The following is an 18013-nucleotide window of genomic DNA, read 5'->3' on the forward strand; positions in this document are numbered from 1 at the left end:
GTGTGGCTGGTTTGTTGGAGCCTTGAGACGCGTGAACCAGAAAGATGAGTCTTTCTCTTTCTTCCTAGGTGAAAACTCTGGAATACATCAGGAAGCGCAGCAAACAGCCAGACATGGGGCATCTGACTGAGCTGGCCCTCAGGCTCCCTCTGCAGACGAGGACCTGACCCTAGGGCACTGGTGCCAAGTCCAGAAAGACCTGTTTTGTGTTTCTGCTTTTTTATCTTTACACATGTACAGACTGGTTTCTCTGTTAGATGATTCTGCCGGTGAAGTGAGGAAGTGGGGGCCGTCAGAGCATTCGCATCCACCCCTGCACACGGCATCTCAGTGGTTCTCTGCACGAGTGGCTTTCAGGTGGGCCTTTAGAGAAACACCGAAGAATGCAAGTAACATCTTTCTTTTCTGGAAGGTGCTTTTTAATTGGAAAAAGAACCTTGAAAAGCAGTCCACTCTGAAAGAGCCACTGTGCCCTTTCCCTAATTTGCTTTATATCAAAATCAGCTCTTGATTGGATTTAGAATATGCTGGTGGATTAAAGGAGAAAGTGAGAACAAATTTGAGATTCCCCGTGGCTTTGATGGAAAATATACTGTAACTCAATAAACCTCCTGAATGTTTATGTTCATGACTGTTCATTTAATTACTGCTGACTCTAATCCAGAAGAGAATGTGTCTAAACATACTGCCTGGTTTTCTTGCAGCCATGACCCTAAACAGCATAGGATTCTGTCTACTTTTTTACCAGTTTGGCAGAATCTGATTCTTTTATTACCACTAATGAGCTTCCACTGACAGTAAGAGCATTAATATTGGTGGTGGTGGTGACTCACAGCCTACAACCGCTTGTGCAGGAAAATGCATCCAAGTTGTGGATTAAAAGTGCCCCAAACTATTGTACTTTTGGAAAGTATACACTGGACATAGACTACATTTCACCTCTACCTTGAAAAGCCTGATTAAGTTCACACAGTAAAAATAGCTAAAATAATTTTTTTAATTTACATAAACTCATGGGAGTTTTTTATTTTTGGCTGTGTTGGGTCTTTGTTGCTGTGCCCAGGCTTTCTCTAGTTGTGGCGAGCGGGGGCTACTCTTCATTGTGGTATGTGGGCTTCTCAGTGCGGTGGCTTCTCTTGTTGCAGAGCAGGGGCTCTAGGCACATGGGTTTCAGTAGTTGCTGCACATGGTCTCAATAGTTGTGGTGCACTGGTTCTAGAGCACAGGCTCAGTAGTTGTGGCACACGGGCTTAGTTGCTCCGTGGCATGTGGGATCTTCCCGGCCCAGGGATTGAACCCGAGTCTCCTTCATTGGCAGGCAGATTCTTAATCGCTGCGCCACCAGGGAAGTCCCCATAAACTAACATTTTAATTGAATAGTTTGGGACCGAGAACATGCTATGGCTTTTCTGGCTGGCTTACTAGTGAACCCCACACCACCAGCAACCCAAGAATTCTGCTGAAGAAAATGACCTCCGTTAAAGAACAGCATGCACTGAAGAATGCCCCTCAACTGAGCAAAACTGACATTCAGAAAGCATGCTGGTATTGCTTAAATATGCCAAGTGGCCTCTGTTTCACAAAATTATTTCCATTAAAATTTCTTCCTACATGACTTTTACTACATACTACTCAAATGAAAATCAGTTGGCATATTCACAAATTACGCACTTTTAAGTCATTTCTTCTACTTTGAGGCTGTATACATCAGACAGCATCAGTGCCCAAGCCTGAGTTCGTGAAATCCCAGTGCTCTTCCATTAACCTGGACTTGGACTTTCATGTTCGGTGAGTTATATGTTACACCACAGCAGCTTCTGAATCATGGGTCACCTGGCCCAGGTGGAGGCTTGGATTTTCTATGTTCTTCTGTGGTTTCCCCAGCCTGTTACTAAATGAATTAGCCAGTCTCTGAAGACCACAGCCTACATATGATGTCTACTACCACGAAGGATGATGGAACCGAAAAAAAGAAAAAAAATCAAAAAATGTTAGAAAATAAGGTAAAAGAAAAACTTCTGCATGAGACATTAATTTTGTATTGTTGCTTTAAATTACCACAAACTTAGTGGCTTAAAACGTCGCAGTTTTACCAGCTTACAGCTCTACTGGTCTCAAGGCCAGCGGGCTTACTTTCAAAATGAAGGTGTCGGCCAGGCTATATTCCTTCTGGAGGCTCTGGGGGAGAACCTGTTTTCTTGCCTTCTCCAGCTTCTAGAGGCCACCTGCATTCCTTGGCTTGTGGTCCCTTCACCTTCAAACTAGTGACAGCTTGTTGAGTGTTCCCTCTTCTAACTTCTAACCCTGGCTTACCTGGTAGGCCCAGTCTAATTGTGTTAAGGTCAGCTGATTAGCAACCTAATTCCATCTGCTACCTTAAACTCCCTTTTGTTTTGTATCACAACATATTAACAGGTTCCAATGATTAGGACTTGTACAGGCGGGGGTGGGGTGGGGCACATGGGGGCATTATTCCAACCAGAAACCGCAACAGTTCTAAGTCTGTAGAGCTGAACACAGTTTTTAAGGGGAGAACTGTGTCTGTCTGGCAAATACTTTTGATGGGCCAGCCTAGTTGCAGAAAGGTGGCCTTGGGGAGGGGCCTAGCGGGCTAAGACAAAACAGCAGGAATCACCTCAAGAAATAAAGTGGGGAAGGATCACGCGGTTTGGGGGACAGCCAGATAAAGGCGATTATAACCAGGGAAGGACCCTGCCATAGGAGGGTCATCAGTGAGACATCCCCACAGAGAAACAGCCCACAAGCTTGAGCACAGGGTTGTTTCATCTTCAACTATGACCTTGGCTGTGCTTACATACCAGACCCCCCCCCCCCATCTCTCCCAGGTTCTGAGTAAAAATCCAAAAACCGCCTTGTTCCAGTGGAGACAGGCTGTGTGCTACACGGAGTTAACCAATGAAGAACGTGGGAAATTATACCAAAAAAACTTGCAGACCGCTTGAGGAGGGCCCAGGACATGGGGGGAAAAGGGGCTGGGTGACTCAAGACAATGCTAATTTACAGAAGGACAGAGGCCCAGCTAACATCAGGGCTGCTGCAGGGCAGGAACCATCACCAGAGCAATAGTGGTCTGCCCCTAGGAGAGCAGCCAAGACGAGGCCAAGTTCAACCGGAGGAATCTTGGCATCCTGCCCTCTTGGCTGCCCAACCTTCTCTGCTTAGACCCTGCTTCACGAACAGACTTGAACAAACCTTGCCAGGGGAACGCTTCAGCCACCCTGAGCTGAACGTCAAGTCCTACCACACAGACAGTTTATACTTCACAGCGGCAGGGGAAAGGCCTGACCATCACACCAGTCCGGGCACAGCCTGGGGAAAATCGTGCAGCCACTCTGCAGAGTCACCCCGTAGACAGCCGAGCAGACCCAAACTGCAGTGTGATCTCTCAGCAAGATAAAAACGATCAGAAAAGCGGTGGTTGGTTCCCCTGGCACTGGACAAGTTCCTATAGTGTGGATCGAGACTGGGAGAGGTTTACTCCCATCGGGAGAGGACGTGCCCTGAAGAGCGGACTCAAATGCAGAACCTTACCTCGTAGGCCTCTTCCATTATTTATCTCAAGGGTGAAGCCATGAAAACCCAAGTTCACATTCTGAGGCAAATGGCCCACCTGATTCACGAACAGACTTGCAGGACTCTAGGCCTGGCCAGTGCTTGTTGGTCAGGGCAGGCCTGCCTTCCCTTGGCCCCATGGGGCAGTAGGGAACCCATGTTCACCTCACCAGCACTCAACCTGTCTTCCTTCCCGACTGACCTGAGAGTCTCCGTCCACATGCCAGGGGCTGGCTCAAGAACGGGTATGTGACCCACTGCTGGGCAATGAGTTATGACAAAAGGGCTTCTGAACGTTTCCTTGAACCACAAGGTTTTGCTTCTTCCTCTGGAATGGTCTAGTGTCTTGATATCCTGATGAAGCCAACAATGAGGATGGTGGAGCAGAGAGGAAACATTCATTTCCTTCATGGGAAGCTGAATCAACCCCATGCGACAGGACAGGACTCCCTGCCACGTGAGAGAACGAATTTCCTGGCTGTCCAGGCCTGCCTGAGATAGGATGTCCGTTGAGGGACTTCAAGCCAAGCGGTGTGAAAAAGGCCCAATCAGAACTTATATTTTGGGAATCGAGAGTGTTACGTGAATGGAGAGAAGGTGGTCATGTGTCACGTGGGTGGCTGCACCTGGAGCTTTGTGAGGCTGGCTGTAGCGTCAAGGCCTGGAAACACTGTTCCTAGGCTGAAGAGGCAATGCCCTGTCATCCCCACATCTGTGCCTGCTAGCAATCGACCTCCTCCGTGGAAGTCACCTGGGATTCTCTTCCTCGTGACTGAAGAGAATCCAACAAACACGTCCCTGGGAATGAAGTGCCGTCGGTCCATGTGGAGGACTGACCCACTGCTCTCAAATGCCTTGTTCCAAACCCAGTTAAAGCAAAAAGACTGAATTCAGGCACAGCACTGGGGGTGGAAGCAAGGCAGACACAAAAGGCAAGGTGGGCTTAGAAACATTTCGCAGCAGCAGAGGAAGCTGAGCCACATCTGCCTGGTGGCAATCCAGACGCCCCAGGCCTGTAGCTCTCCAAGGGGGAGGGAAGATAAGCTTGCTCTTCCCCGTTTACATTAATCTTACTTCTTGTCTGAGATTTAGACATGTAAGAAAAAGCTACTGTTTCTTCAATCAAAAGACATTTTAATCCTCAATGAGTATTCTGGCTGAAATCCCCTGGAGGGGACATTCAGTGTCGTGAACAGTGACATCAGCCTTGGGGCACAAAGTACACTTGGCACTTCCTGGTTGGGGGACTCCTGGCAATGTTATTACTTCATCCCTGAACCTCAGTCTCCTCATCTATAAGATGGGCATAATAATAGCACCTGTTTCAGAATCATGAAGATTAAATACATCAATGTGAGGGAGACACACACGTGTCTGGCACACAGTAAGACTTGACAGTGTGAGCGACTGCTATTCATCCTCACTGCCTTCAACAGGGACGGGAGCTTCACACGGAAAACAGTAGGTTTCAGACACTCACATGTTCTCCTGGCTCCTGAAACAAGCCGCCCTCATCCCAGTCTGTCCAAGCACAACAACAAGGTTGTCCTTAATCTTTGCAGGAGTTCGATTCGAAACAACTGTCCTATGGCTTTCATCTGCGTAACAGAACAGTAAAAGCAATGTTGGCTGTTTTGGGGGACAAGACAGGAGAGTTTAATCTTCAAACTTGATTGACTTGGATGCGTTCCTGTCAATATAGAAGACTTTGTCCGGGGCGGTAGAGAAGCCGAGGCCGGCCCCCCGGCTGTGCTTCCAGCTCATGGCCCGGTCGTAGTCCTGCTGCAGGTTCTGCTGCAGGGTGTCGGCTGCTTTCTTGCTGAGAGCCATGTTGGGCCTGCCAGCCACGCTAGGGGGGCGACTGAACGAAGGGGACAGATTTTTAAAGCCACCCATGAGTTTGAGAAACTTCAGTTTCTTTTCCTCATTTTCAAAACCAGCAGTATCCCACTGGCCAAACTGAGTTCCCTGTGGTGAGAGAAAACAGGTGGTTACTCTCCTGGCTTCCAAAGCCCCCTACTTTCCCCAGCCGCCAGCCTTGCCAGGGAGGACGCAGACGATGAAAGGCTTACCGTGCAGCAGGCACAATGCTCGCGAGCGCGGCCATGGACCATCTTAACTCCAACCAGAGGGATCCCGCTGGTTCCCCCTCTACTACGAGGAAACGGGGTCTGCCGCTGGACTAGGGGCACAGCCGACTTAAGATCCCTGCTGGAATGGCATCTCGGGTCTGGCCCACACCAGCACCCGCCTTTCACACCGAGCTGCCCGTCTGCTTTACTCCTTCTCCCCCAGTTCAAGGCAGACAGGACGACCCACCTCGCCAGCTGGCTGCGCATCCGTCAGCCTGAGGCTCTGTCCTTTGGAAGGTAGAGGGCAAGTGGGAGTCTGAAATGCATTTCTCTTCACAGGAGCACTGCATTTTACATCAGGAAAGGAGTGGAGGCCCCGGGGGTAAAGAACCACACGACTCAGAGGCTGAGCCAGCCCAGGAACTCAGGGGTCCTGACTGCTGTGTAGAGCTCTCTACAACCCATGCACGCACCACCCAGGCTGAGAAAATGCAGGAGAGCCCCTCAGAGAAGACTCCCTTCCCTCCCATGTCTGTGGCAGAAGCAAGAAACCCAGCTCCCCATGAAGACTGTGACGTTGAAAACTCAGGATCAAGCCCCCCTATGTTACCCTGGCCAAGTTACTTCACCTCTCTGAGCCTCAATGTCCTCATCTATAAAACGGGGGTGTAACACCCCCCAACAAGGCTTTGGTGAGGCTCAAATCAGGTTCTATACCAACAACCCAGGGCACGATGGCTGGTCCGTTTTAAGTCCTCGAGAGCAGGTCGTTCTACCCACCCCACCCCACCAGGACTGATGAGCTCGTGCCGCCTGGCAACTTCCCGCCTATAAGCCAGATGCCAGCCTAGCACTTATTTCTAGGGCGGCTTTGGGAGGACAATGAGAACCACTCATTGCTGCCGCTGCCCTGAGTGAACCAGTGACAAGTTTTCCGAGCTTCCCAGTGGCCCCAGTACAGGCATAACAACAGCCTCCCAAGCCTTCAATTTCTAGCATGAGAGGCCACTTGGGGTCTGAGAAGAGAGCTGCCAGAGGCTGTCCAGGCCTGTGAGCCTGCTCTCGGAGGGCACCCAGCCTCGCGTCCCCTCGTGTGCCTCAGCACTCAAGTGGCCCCAGGTCCCGGGCGCAGGGCCACCTACAGCACCCCCGGAAGATCCCTGCCCCTGGGCCCCAGGACTGCCCTCCTGCTGTCAGGTCCCTCCAGGCACAGCCTCTGGGCCGCTGCTCTGACGCCGCTGCCCTGTTTCTGGCCTTCCTGACTCACTCACGGAATCTTACCAGCTCTTCCCAGTTCAAGAGGATGGAGAGAAAGGAGACACAAGAGCGATGACAAAGCCCCATCCCATACCCCATTGGTCAGAACCTGAGCCCCACTTTACAGGTGTGGGAACTGAAGCTCAGAGAAGGGAAGTTGCTTGCTAAAGTCTCACAGCTATAGAAAGTGACAGAACCAGGAACTGACCTCAGGTCTTTTGATCCACATGTTCTTCTCTGTGCTACACTACGAAAGCCTGAGACAGCACTGCAAGAAAGCAGGCCCTCCCGTCACCTGGACCCTCTGTCCCTCCCTCCCAAATCCATGTCTATCTACAGGTTCTCTTCTCTCCCCTCTGTCCCCTCCTAGGCCTCAGGCCTGCAGGCTGAGCCTTCGACCCCAGTCCCCCTTCCCCAACATAAACGCCCTCCAGCAGCTCCTGCCACCCCGCCCACTGCACCCTCTCATCCCGCGCTTCAGCCTGACCTCATGGTCCCCATTTGCTCTCCTGTCCCATCCCCTTGGGCCTGGTTTGGAAATTCCTCATTCCAACTGGGCCAGAGGCCTGCCACCACCCCCTCACCTCTGCCCCCTGCCCCCGTCCCAGCAGGCTTCTGAGGGCACCATCCACTGCTGGGAGGAGCTGACATCACGTGCCCCGAGCCACGGACGCCTGGGACACCCCACTCGCCCAGAATCAGAGGCAAAGGTGCAGGCTGCTTATCTCAGGAGGCCAGCTCTCCAGGAGGGAGGCAGACACCCCTTTCACAAGGAACGAAGTCAGGTCAGGAGGAGCTCTGCGGAGAAGGAAGCCAGCTGGTGGGCTGGGGCTGCCTCCGGGCCAGAGGCGCTCGGTCTCTCGGCCCTCCGCGCCTCATGCTGCGAGGTGAGGCGGCGGCAGGATGCCAGAGCACCCCTCACACAGCCCCGTGTGAAACTTACTGTCCACCTCCTGGCGTCAGAAGCCTCCGTTTTGCCCGACTCACGATCGATCTCTTCTTGCAAGGCCTTTCGCCTCACCTGAGCAAGGCAAAGGAAAGGAAAGAGGGCAATAAGACAGCTGGTCTCCTTTGAGCATCAAACCCAGGACAGAGATGGGGTGGGGGGACCAGAGCGGGGATGGGCAGCTTTGTTCTGCTGCAGACTTGGGGAGGCGTTTGCCAAAAATACCCTCTAATCACTCGAGGGCGCAACCCCTTGGCCTAAGACGTGCAGGCCTCATTCATCCTTGTTTTCCATTCCTTAAGAATGAACCTTCTGGGGACTTCCCTGGCGGTCCCGTGGTTAGGACTCAGCGCTCTTACTGCCGGGGCCCAGGTGGTTCCACCCCTGGTTGGGGAACTAAGATCCAACAAGCCGCATGGTGAGGCCAAACATATAAGTAAAAGAATGAATCTCCCTAGACACTGAAGCATATCCACCTTTAGCATTAGAAACGTTTCTGTTTGTAAGAGGCATTTTGGGTGAAAGTTTTCCCAAAACACACCGCCCAAAAGCCTGCTTGTACATAGGATGTTGTAAATGTTCTTGCTGACAGCATCGTCTCCTAGAAAGAACACAGGCTGTGGGGTCCGGCACAGGGTAGTCTGAATCCTACCACTGCCATTAACTAGTTGTGTGGTCCTGGGTAAGTCGATTCATCTCTCTCTACCATGGTCTATTTATCTGCAAACAGATGGAAATATCAGCTACCTTGGAGGATAAATGGGAGACAGAGAACTGTGATAATGTGATTTATAGTAAGAAATATATAACAATATATATATATAAACCCATCCCCATTGCTGGCACAGAGTTCCAAACACCCTAGGAATTTCCTAAGTGATGAGAACACAGTGTCCTTTTTATGTTAATTAGATGACTTTGGGAAGCACCTGGGCATGGAGGCTGGTTGCCAGGAGAACCAACCACCTGATTAGAGGGTTAACATTCAGTCCAGACCTCTGGGGAAGGGGTGTGGAGCTGGGGATTGAGCTCAACCACCAATGCCCAATGATTTAATCAACTGTGTCTCTGTAGTGAGGTTTCCAAAAAACCCAAAAGGTCAGGGTTCGGAGAGCTTCTGGGCTGGTGAACGCTGGAGATTTGGGGAGAGTGGAGCTCTTGGAGAGGGCACGGAAGCTCCACGCTCCGTCCCACACACCCTGCCCTGGGTGTCTCTTCCATCCGGCTGTCCCTGAGTTATACCCTTCTATAATAAACCAGTAATTTAGCGAGTAAAATGTTTCTCTGAGTGCTGTGAACCAGTCTAGCAAGTTAACTGAACCCAAGGAGGAGGTCACTGGAACCTCTGATCCATAGCTGGTTGATCAGAAGCACAGGTGACAACCTGGCTTAAGACTGGCGTCTGAACGGCAGGGGAGGACGGACGCCGGGGTTGGGGGGAGTAGGAGTGGGGAGCCGTCTGATGGGACTGAGCCCTTCACCTGAGGAACCTGATGGGCTCTCCAGGTAGACAGCGTCAGACTGAGTTGAACTGTATAATTACTGGTTGGTGTAAGAAAGCCCCCGGTCCCACCGTGAATTGCGGTGCAGAATGTAAGACTCAGAGCCCCCGGCACACAGCAGGGACACCTCACACACTGTTACCAGAGTGGCTCAAGGCCACAGTCAGCGCACCAAAGACCCTGCAGTTTGATATAGAAGCTTCTAGGGCCTGATCCTTCCTCCCAAGGGTTCAGGTGTAACCTTAGCTGCCCCAGTTTGTGGCCCCTCCTCTTCGAATCTGCCACACGCTGAAATGAGGTGAGCATTTATATAGTTCAAAACTACATAAAACAAACCCAAGTGGCAGCTGTAGGACGAGAGAGAAAGTGATGGTCTATCCCAGTGTCCCGCTGCTGCCGGGGACGCGGTGGATGGGCGCTCACTGGAGGGGTAAGCAGCTCACCGGCTAAATGATAACAGCGCAGAGAACAGTTCACAGAGCGTGACTGCACGCTGCTTTAAAATCACACAGATACAGTTTCTAGGAAAAATCCAGAAGAATATAACAACAAAGGATTAAGGGCGATTATTATTAGGTGGTAGGATTTCAGGTTGCTTTTCTCCCCCCTATTTTTTAACATAATGAGTTTTTTACAGGAAAACGAGAGGGAGAGGTGGGGCAGAAAGCTTCACTTACACTGAGATCATCCGTCACTCAAAATGGTTAGACGTTTTCTTCAAAACTGTGAAGTATTTAATAGGCACACATTCATAAGAAGCAAAGAGGTGGCTGGCAGGCCTTGCCCACATGACATGCATGGGCAAGTGCCCATGTGAGCGGCTGGGGACACCTGGGCAAGGCGCTGAGGGCGGGGGCCGGGGACGCGTCAGGGCCCCACCTCCACCCTCTCTGCAAGGCCCCACCAGCCACTGCAGCCCAGACCCCCTTAGCCCCCGAGGATAATGACCTGCAGGAGGCCGGGGCGCTCCCCGTCCTGGGGCGCCTGCACTCTATGCCGGGCCCTGGGCTGCGCTCTGTCAGCACAGTCTACCGATCCTCTCGGCCCTGCTAACACAGCCCCTCCTCCAGGGAGAGAGGCCCCCGGCCCCCCAAAGACGTTAGGTATGGAACTTCCCGTAGCATCTTGTAGGCCTCCCTCCTTGCAGTCGGCTGACTTGCAAGCACTCCTGCATTTCTCTCTCCAGGAGCAGCAGGGCCCCAACACGGGCCGACCCCACATCACTCCCTGTTGTTTCTGTCCAGCAATCACTCGCTGACACAGCGTGAGGATGCAGGCAGGTGAACGGCGGTCACTTACGAAACACGGCCTCATTTGGTCTTCACAGCCGCCTACATGGGGGTCGTGAGGTTAGGGACTGCCAAGGCCACCTCATTAGTGATAGCACAGGCTGCACCTGTGTGGTCAGATAGCACCTATGTGCTATCCTGAGAGGCCTTGGGGTCCAGGATCATAAAAATACCTCTATTTCAGAATGTCCAGCTCCCACACAGGATCTGGGCACGACAGAAGCAGAAGCTGGTTCACAACAGAACAACTTCTCTTAATGCCCCTGTACAACAATTATATTTTTATATACTAGCGATATATACAATAAAAAACTAAACTAAAATACTATTTACAATCAAAAATATAAAATACTTAAGGAAAATCTGACAAAAGACGTGCATGAGCTATACACTAAAACTGTAAGACATTACTGAGAGACACGAAATAAGACCTAAATAAATGGACAGAGATGCCATGTTTACAGATCAGAAGCCTTCATACTGTTAAGATGTCAATTCTCCCCAAATCAGCCTATAGATTCAAGGCAATCCTAATCAAAATCTCAGCAGCACTTTTCAGTAGCAACCAACAATTTAAAAATTTATACAGAAGTGCAAAGGACCGGAAACAGCCAAAGCAACTCAAAAAGAACAATGCTACAGACTCATACTACCTGATTTAAGACGTATAGTTACAACAATCCAGACAATGAGGTATTACTGTAAAGATAGACATACAGATCAATGAAACTCAACAGCGACTAGAAATAGACCTCCACCACCCCCCGCCTCCGCCACAGTCAACTGATCTTTTACAAAGGTGCCTAGGCAATTCAACTGAGAACTGAAAATGTTTTTAACATCAAAACAAATAATGCTAGAAATATTGGACAGCCAATAACAAGGAACAAATTACTGATACATGCAACAATATAGATAAATCTCAAAACAATTATACTAAGTGAAAGAAGCCAGTTTTAAAAAGAGCACATACTGTATAATCCCAATTACACACAGATTCTAGAAAATGCAAGCTAGTTCATAGTGACAGAGAGTAGTGATTGCCTGGTGATGGAGAGGGAAAGGATGGATTACAAGGAATCCACAAGGAAGCATGCGGAAACGATGGGCATGTTTATTCCTTCTTTAACTGGTTTCCTGGATGCATACATACGTCAAAACTCACCAAACTGCACACCTTAAAAATGTGCAGATTACTGTACATCAACTATACTTAAATAAAGTTGCAAAAGACAGGAAAAAAAAAAGCTCCTGAATGGAGGCCAGGAGGTGGCGACGCGTGTGTCAGGTAGAGCACATGTCCCCTCCTAGCTGCAGGTCCAGGGATGTGACCCCTTCTCCCCATGCAGCAGTTTTGAGGAGGACCACCTCAGCCTGGGACTCTGAAGAACCAGACAGCCCCTCAGCCAAAGTTGTGGCAGTGAAGGGCTCTCCTGGCATGAAGTGTGGAAGGCCACGGCTCACGCCACTGGAGGTGCAGCAGAGGTTGGCCTAGTGGGACCACAGTCTCACGGCCCGGAAGAAGGCACCTGAGTGTGCGTCTGGGGGAGGGATGAGGGCCGGGTGGTACCTGGTCTATGTGAGCCTCGTCCATGTTCCCCTTCTTTTCCAACACCACCTCCAAGTCCGTGTCGGGTTCCTGCAAGGAGGGCAGAGAGAGTTAAGGCTTAAGTGACGACAGCCTCTGCCCTGGCAGCCCAGCCAGGTGAGATCGTGACAGAGTCCAGAAAAGACTCAAGACCCCAGCGCTACCCCACCCCCATCCCCCACAGAACACCTGCCATCCTTTCTCTTCCACGATTCTCCCCAATTCTGTCCTCAAGACGGTGGCACTGCCCTACTCGATGGATGAAGAAACTAAGGCTCAGAGAGCTGAAGGGACCATCACGAGGTTACCCCACCGCTCAGGGCAGGGCTGACACTACTACCCAGGCCTGCGACGCAGGCCCGGAGCACAGCCTTTCCTGCCAGACGCCACCTCATTTCCCAGGGGGCACCAAGCCAGCAGGAGGAGAGAGGCCAAGGCCCCAAGTGACAGTGGGGGAGGAGGGGCTGGTGGGTGCCAGGGAAGACAGAGCTGGAGGCTAGGGGCCCTGCAGCAAACCCCAATCCCCCCAGCTCTCTCCTCCATACCCCGCCCCCCACCCCCAACTCTGGAGTTCTGGTCGGTACCTTCTCTCCTGCCTGGACAACCAGGACAGACTCTAGCTCTGCTTCCCCACCCCCAGCACTGGTCCATTCCACACAGCAGCTCGGGTACACCCTAAACTTACACAATGTTGTATGTCTACTCTACCTCAGTTAAAGAATAATAAAACCACCTCAACTTGGACCCCGCCACCCCACTCCCCAAAACTCTCCAGGGGCTTCTATCTCATTTACATGAAAATCCAGACCCTTGGCCTCTACACTCTCTGCCAGACCAGCTGGCCCAGCTCCTGCCACCCCAGCCTCTTTGCTCCTCCCAGGGCCTCTGCACCTGCTGCTCCCTCGGCACAGATGGCCCCAGCCCCTCAGATCTCAGCTCCCACGCGGCATCCTTGCTGGGCCTGCATGGGCCGTGCTCCCATGGGCCATGCCCTCTCAGTGGGCTCAGCCCCTGCGGGACCCTCTTGACCGTAAGATTCAGGTTGGCCACTTTCCCCTAGTCCTTCAGCAGTGACAACTGCCCTGTCCTGGCTGCAGGTGTGCTCCGCCTGGCGCCCCACGTCATGGGTGACAAGCCCTGGATGGCTCTGTTCACTCACATAACCTAGCGAGTCCCAGCGCTCAGCCCACCTCCTCCCTCCCCTGCCTGATCAAGGAGGCCTGTGAGGACGGAGAGCCCGTCTCTGCTGTCTTCGCCAGGTCACCATCCCTTTCCTTCCTCCTGGTGACAGGACCCTGGTTTTCCTCTCAGAAACCACCCCCACTGCCAGTTTCAGACAGTGGAGTTCCAGTGGGACGGATACCCTCAGCCCCTGCCCCCTGGCTTCAGATCAGGGCTTCTGGTTTGTAGGGACCCAATCGAGATCTGAGAGAGCAGTGCTGGGACTTTTCCTATAATACTTTTGAGGGGCTGCCCGTCTCCCTTTGGGGGTGCCTTAACTACTATGAAGAAAGCCTGGAGATGCTGGGACCCCCCCCCCCCCCCAACGCCGCGGGGTTGGGGTGGGGAGGAGCCTGAGACTAAAACCAGCATTTAAAAATACAAAGCCCAGAGCTTGGGAAAGCCACACAGGCATCTCCTGTGATCTAAATCTATTTGATCCCTAAGCTGTGTACCCTGAGCGCAGATAGCTATGGACATCATATTATCTGAAACTATTTGGTTCCTGAGCTTTAGACAGCAAGTAGCAAGAGTTCAGAGAGAGGGATTTATCTGAAAAACCTATTCCAATTAATCCAGATCCTGAGTGCAGACAGTAAGAACCTGGGGAAAGTTTCGATAGCAAGGGATAGCCATATTATTGAGGCTATTACACTAGCACCTGGATCCAGCCATACCTGAAGCTACTAGCCCTCAGACCTTTTAGTTACATGTGTCAATAAATCCCCTTTTCTGACTTAAGCCAGTTTAATTAGGGCTCTGGCAGCTAAAAAATTGAGTGCCTGTGTGTGTGCACACACTCTCTCTCAACTTCCACCCTTATTCTCCCAAAACAGTGTGCTTCTGAAGAAAAACCTACCTCCTCCCAAGGTTCCCCTGCTACTCTGCTCTCCTGCCTCTTCTTTTTTTTCCTCTTCAGAGCTGGCTCCTCGATGTCTGCCTGCTGCACCTTTTTCTTGGACTTCATTTTCTTCTTCACAGGGGCCTTGGAGCCATCTCCTATTGGGATGTATTCTGGAGCTTCAACTTTGACTTGCTTCTTTTTACTTCTTTTCCTAGGGCTGCTCTCCACGAACCTGGAGAGCTCAGGGGGCCCCAGAAGGGTATCTCCCTCTTGGTGGATTTTCTTTTTCTTTTTCATCTTAACATAGTGTTCCCTGCGGCTCCCCTGCTTCCGTTTCTGTCCTGAGGCTGCCTGCTCCCGGATGCCATCTTTCCCAACTGAGCAAGTGTACAAAGCATCCCCAGCCTCGCAGAACCAAGGATCCCTGGCTGAGAAGGCTGTCACTTCCTGGGCCTTTTTCTCCTTCTTGTGTTTTCTGAGCTTCCTACCAACTATGGTCACCTCCTCGCTCTGACTGGGGTCTGAGGCAGTCTTCATCCTTGAGCCAGCGGATGTAGACTTCCTCTTCTTCTTCTTCTCCCCACCAAGGGACTCAGCTGGGCCGAGTGCCTGCTTCCTGGGGCTGGGCGACGGCTCGGTCCGTCCATCACGTAACGTGGTCTCAGGTTCTAGGGGTTCCTCGCAGACAGCGCTGTGGCCCTTCTTTTTCTTCTTTTTCTTTACTAGAGGCATGTCGGGTGCCTGCCCTTGGACCACATTCTTCGAGGGTGATGTGGCTGTTGTGGGACAAACCTCCGCGAAATAACTGTCACTGTTTAAAACCGAGTACTGAGTCTCTGGTTCTTTAACTACCTTCTTTTTCTTCTTTTTCTTTTTCTCTGGGAGCCCAAGGCCCAGGTCTCCTTTGTGAGTCTTAGTAATCATTCCTGAAAAAAGAAATGGTACAAGTTATCCCCACGCCAAGCCCTCTGGGTACAATTCTACTAGGTATTACCAAGAGCCACATTTCTTGGAGTGGACAGTCTGAAAGGTTAACGGCTGGGAAAATGGGCAGGATTCCTGTGGAGCAAAGGGAAATATGATGGGAGAAGCAGAATGGAGTTTAAATCCTGACAGCCCCAGGCTCAGGTCCAAGCTGCTCCCTCACCTTACATCAATCACCTATCCTCGCCTGGCCTTAACTTTCCCATCTGAAAATGGGGGAGATAACACTTCCTTCCTCAAAGAGCTGTTGGAAAAAATAAACGACAACCCATGGAAAGTGCCTGGTACATTGTTAATTCCCTTCCCTAACCCCCTTCCTCAAACCTCTTAAGTCTAGTCATTCTTTCCACAGAAATGTACCGTGCCAGCCACTGAGGGCACAGCTGCACTCAAGCCATAGGCCAGGCGCTGCCCCCAGGGGCTTACCTTTGCTGGATGAAGGGGACAGAAATCCTGAGGTGAGCTCTTCTTGCGGATTCTCACCAGAGGCAGTAATACGACACAATGAATGCATTACCTTGCTTCATCTACAGCACTCTTCTGCTTTGTGTCTGGAAATTAACGGGCCCGGCCTGCACCCCGGGTCCCTTACTCTTCTAATTACCTTCCCACGTGGCTAGTGACGAGAGCAGCAGCCGGGCCCGGTGAAGAGCCCCGCCAGGGCTGACAATGCCCGCCTTCAGTGGTGACTCATATACTCCTGCCACACAGCACTGGCTTCTCCAGCCTCAGTTTCCCTCTCCCCAAAAGAGGCACTGAACCAGATCAGATCAGAGGCTAGCGGGGGTGGTGGGTTGTGGGGGCCACATCCAGCCTACAGGCCTGTTTCACTGTTTTTAATTTTTCAAATAAATTGCCAACATTTAATGATTGGAGATGACACAGAGCAACTCCGAATGCTCAGCGTTGGGGGCCAGGGGTGGGGGAAGGAGTCAAGGAGGCGCCTGTGAGAAGGGGCTGGGCCCTTAAATACATTCCAGCTTCCAGCTAGACTACCTCTCTCTCCAGTCACCAGCCCAGCTCCTGCACCTTGGACTAGATGACGTGGAGACACTCGGAATCCAGAAACAAATGGCCCCTCGCAGGAGCTTTGGACAGTGGGCGGGAAAGGCCAGGAGCTTCTCCATCCTGCAGCCTTCCTCAGCCTCAAAGCCCAGAGGGTCCATGCTGGACCTGCCTCACTCTTAGCTGCTTCAAAGAGCCACGCCAGGCCAGGCTGGAGCTGTAGCTCAAGTTCACTTATAACCGGCTCCAGGAGCACCTGGAGAATCAAGGGAACCCCTGCTCACTTGGTACTGTCTGCCTGGTTTCCTGCTGTATTCCCAGGGCCCAGCTCTGTACCCAGCACAGAGCAGGTGCTCGATACACTCAATGAACGGAGGAAGGAATGCTAGAGACACAGGTGAAAGAGAGACGGCTCTGCCACCAAGAAGCAGGCAGGTGTGAGTGGGAAAGGGGTGTTCACGATGTCTCGGGTGATAAAAGCAAGCACGGTGGAAAGGTCAGGGTAAGACAGATCACCTAATCTGGCCGACCAGTGGTCAGGAACCTTTCTGAAGAACAGAGGCTTTCGGCTTGGGCATGTACAGGATGGTGCCAATGCCTAATACGAAGAAACTGGAGAGGGCATGGCTGGGGGGCGGGGAGGGCTGAAGGAGACAGCCCTCTGGTTGGAACAGATGCCTTGAGATATCCATGTGGAGATGTGGGTGGACAGATGGATGTACGGGTCTGAGGCTCAGAGGTGACTGGGATGACATGGGTGACATAAACTCAGGAATATATGGATGGTACATAAGCCTTGCACAGAAGGAGCCTGAGACAGAACCCAGGAAATACTAACGTTTAAATGGGCGGGCAAAGGAAGAGGGGCCTGCAGAGGAGAAGGAGAAGGTGCAGACCCTGAGAGGGTGGAGTCAGGGGCGCCACGGGTTCCTCAAATGGAGGGGTGGTCTAGAGATCAGGTAAGAACAAAGAAGCCAAGGGCAGGCTGTCGCCAACTTCAACCCCTTCTCTCCCCATCTCCTCGTTCAAAACACTGTAGCATCCTCCTCTTGAGCACAGAAGATCCTTCTCTTCAAACCTGAGATCCCAAATGTATTCATTCCTTCAAGGAGAAGGGAAGAGGAAATGAACCTTACAGCGTCTCCCGCGAAAGCAGATACTTGCTCCACAAGCGCTTTTAAATTCTCGCGGTAGCCTCGTGAAGATCAGTGTGAAAGGACCCGTCTCGGAGACGTGCAAACGGACATTAATGCATTTGCCCCGCAGAACTTGGGAGCCCGTGCTCTCTGCACAACGGCACCAACACCCCACTCCCCCCGCAGGCTCACTAGCTGGAAGCCAGGCAGCCGGGAGGCGAGACTGCCTCCTCACAGGCTCGACCACGCCAAGGCTTCCGCACAAACACTGAGGGAGGGACCACGCCGGGTGCCGGGCGCAGCTCCAAGGCGGGAGAACTTCCCGGAGACGGCGGCCTCCCTCCGGCCGGCGCAAGCGCACACCCGCGACGGGGGGAGGCGTGAATCTGCGGCTGCGGGTCGCCCCGGCCCCTCGGCTCGCCGCGCAAGCCCCCAGGCCCAGGCTCCAGCCCCCTCTCGGTCCTGCCTGGGACGCACCCTCCGCACTCACCCGAAAGCCAAACTCCCCCGCCTCCGCGTGGGAGCCCGCGCCGCCGTGACCCGGAAGTCAATCTCGACCCGCTGGCCCGCCCCCGCAAGATCCGGTTCCTTCCGGG

The 18013-nt window shown here is 52.2% G+C and overlaps 2 protein-coding genes across 3 annotated transcripts in view; one reads left to right on the plus strand and one right to left on the minus strand.

Annotated features, from left to right (window-relative positions):
* VPS35L (VPS35 endosomal protein sorting factor like) overlaps positions 1 to 628 on the plus strand; it is a 134521-nt gene extending 133893 nt beyond the window's left edge. The window contains exon 31 of the mRNA XM_057749152.1: positions 69 to 628. Coding sequence (XP_057605135.1) covers positions 69 to 167 — 99 coding nt within the window. The 3' untranslated portion in view covers positions 168 to 628. The remainder of the gene's footprint in view (positions 1 to 68) is intronic.
* A 409-nt stretch (positions 629 to 1037) lies between these two features.
* On the minus strand, positions 1038 to 18002 carry KNOP1 (lysine rich nucleolar protein 1). Of its 2 annotated transcripts, none has more exons than XM_057748087.1 (5): positions 17908 to 18002; positions 14308 to 15218; positions 12210 to 12278; positions 7846 to 7923; positions 1038 to 5541 (listed from the first exon to the last, which is right to left on the minus strand). In XM_057748087.1, exons 2-5 carry the CDS (start codon positions 15214 to 15216, stop codon positions 5230 to 5232), a joined length of 1368 nt encoding a protein of 455 aa, XP_057604070.1. In that variant the 5' UTR covers positions 15217 to 15218; positions 17908 to 18002; the 3' UTR covers positions 1038 to 5229. The 2 variants fall into 2 exon arrangements, with proteins under 2 accessions (XP_057604070.1, XP_057604071.1); XM_057748088.1 differs by lacking the exon at positions 17908 to 18002 and adding an exon at positions 17418 to 17547.
* Positions 18003 to 18013: the final 11 nt, after the last annotated feature.

Source organism: Hippopotamus amphibius, chromosome 9 (assembly GCF_030028045.1).
Source record: "Hippopotamus amphibius kiboko isolate mHipAmp2 chromosome 9, mHipAmp2.hap2, whole genome shotgun sequence".
In the NCBI taxonomy this organism is placed as follows: domain Eukaryota; kingdom Metazoa; phylum Chordata; class Mammalia; order Artiodactyla; family Hippopotamidae; genus Hippopotamus; species Hippopotamus amphibius.

Bases quoted from the DNA above. Each gene is read 5' to 3' on its own strand.
- KNOP1 (XM_057748087.1), bottom strand. From the start codon at position 15,216: ATGATTACTAAGACTCACAAAGGAGACCTGGGCCTTGGGCTCCCAGAG. The intron at 12,279-14,307 runs GTAGGTTTTTCT...CCCTCCTTGCAG, and splicing joins CAGGGGAACCTTGGGAGGAG to GAACCCGACACGGACTTGGA. The intron at 7,924-12,209 runs GTACCACCCGGC...TGCCTTGCTCAG, and splicing joins ACGAGGCTCACATAGACCAG to GTGAGGCGAAAGGCCTTGCA.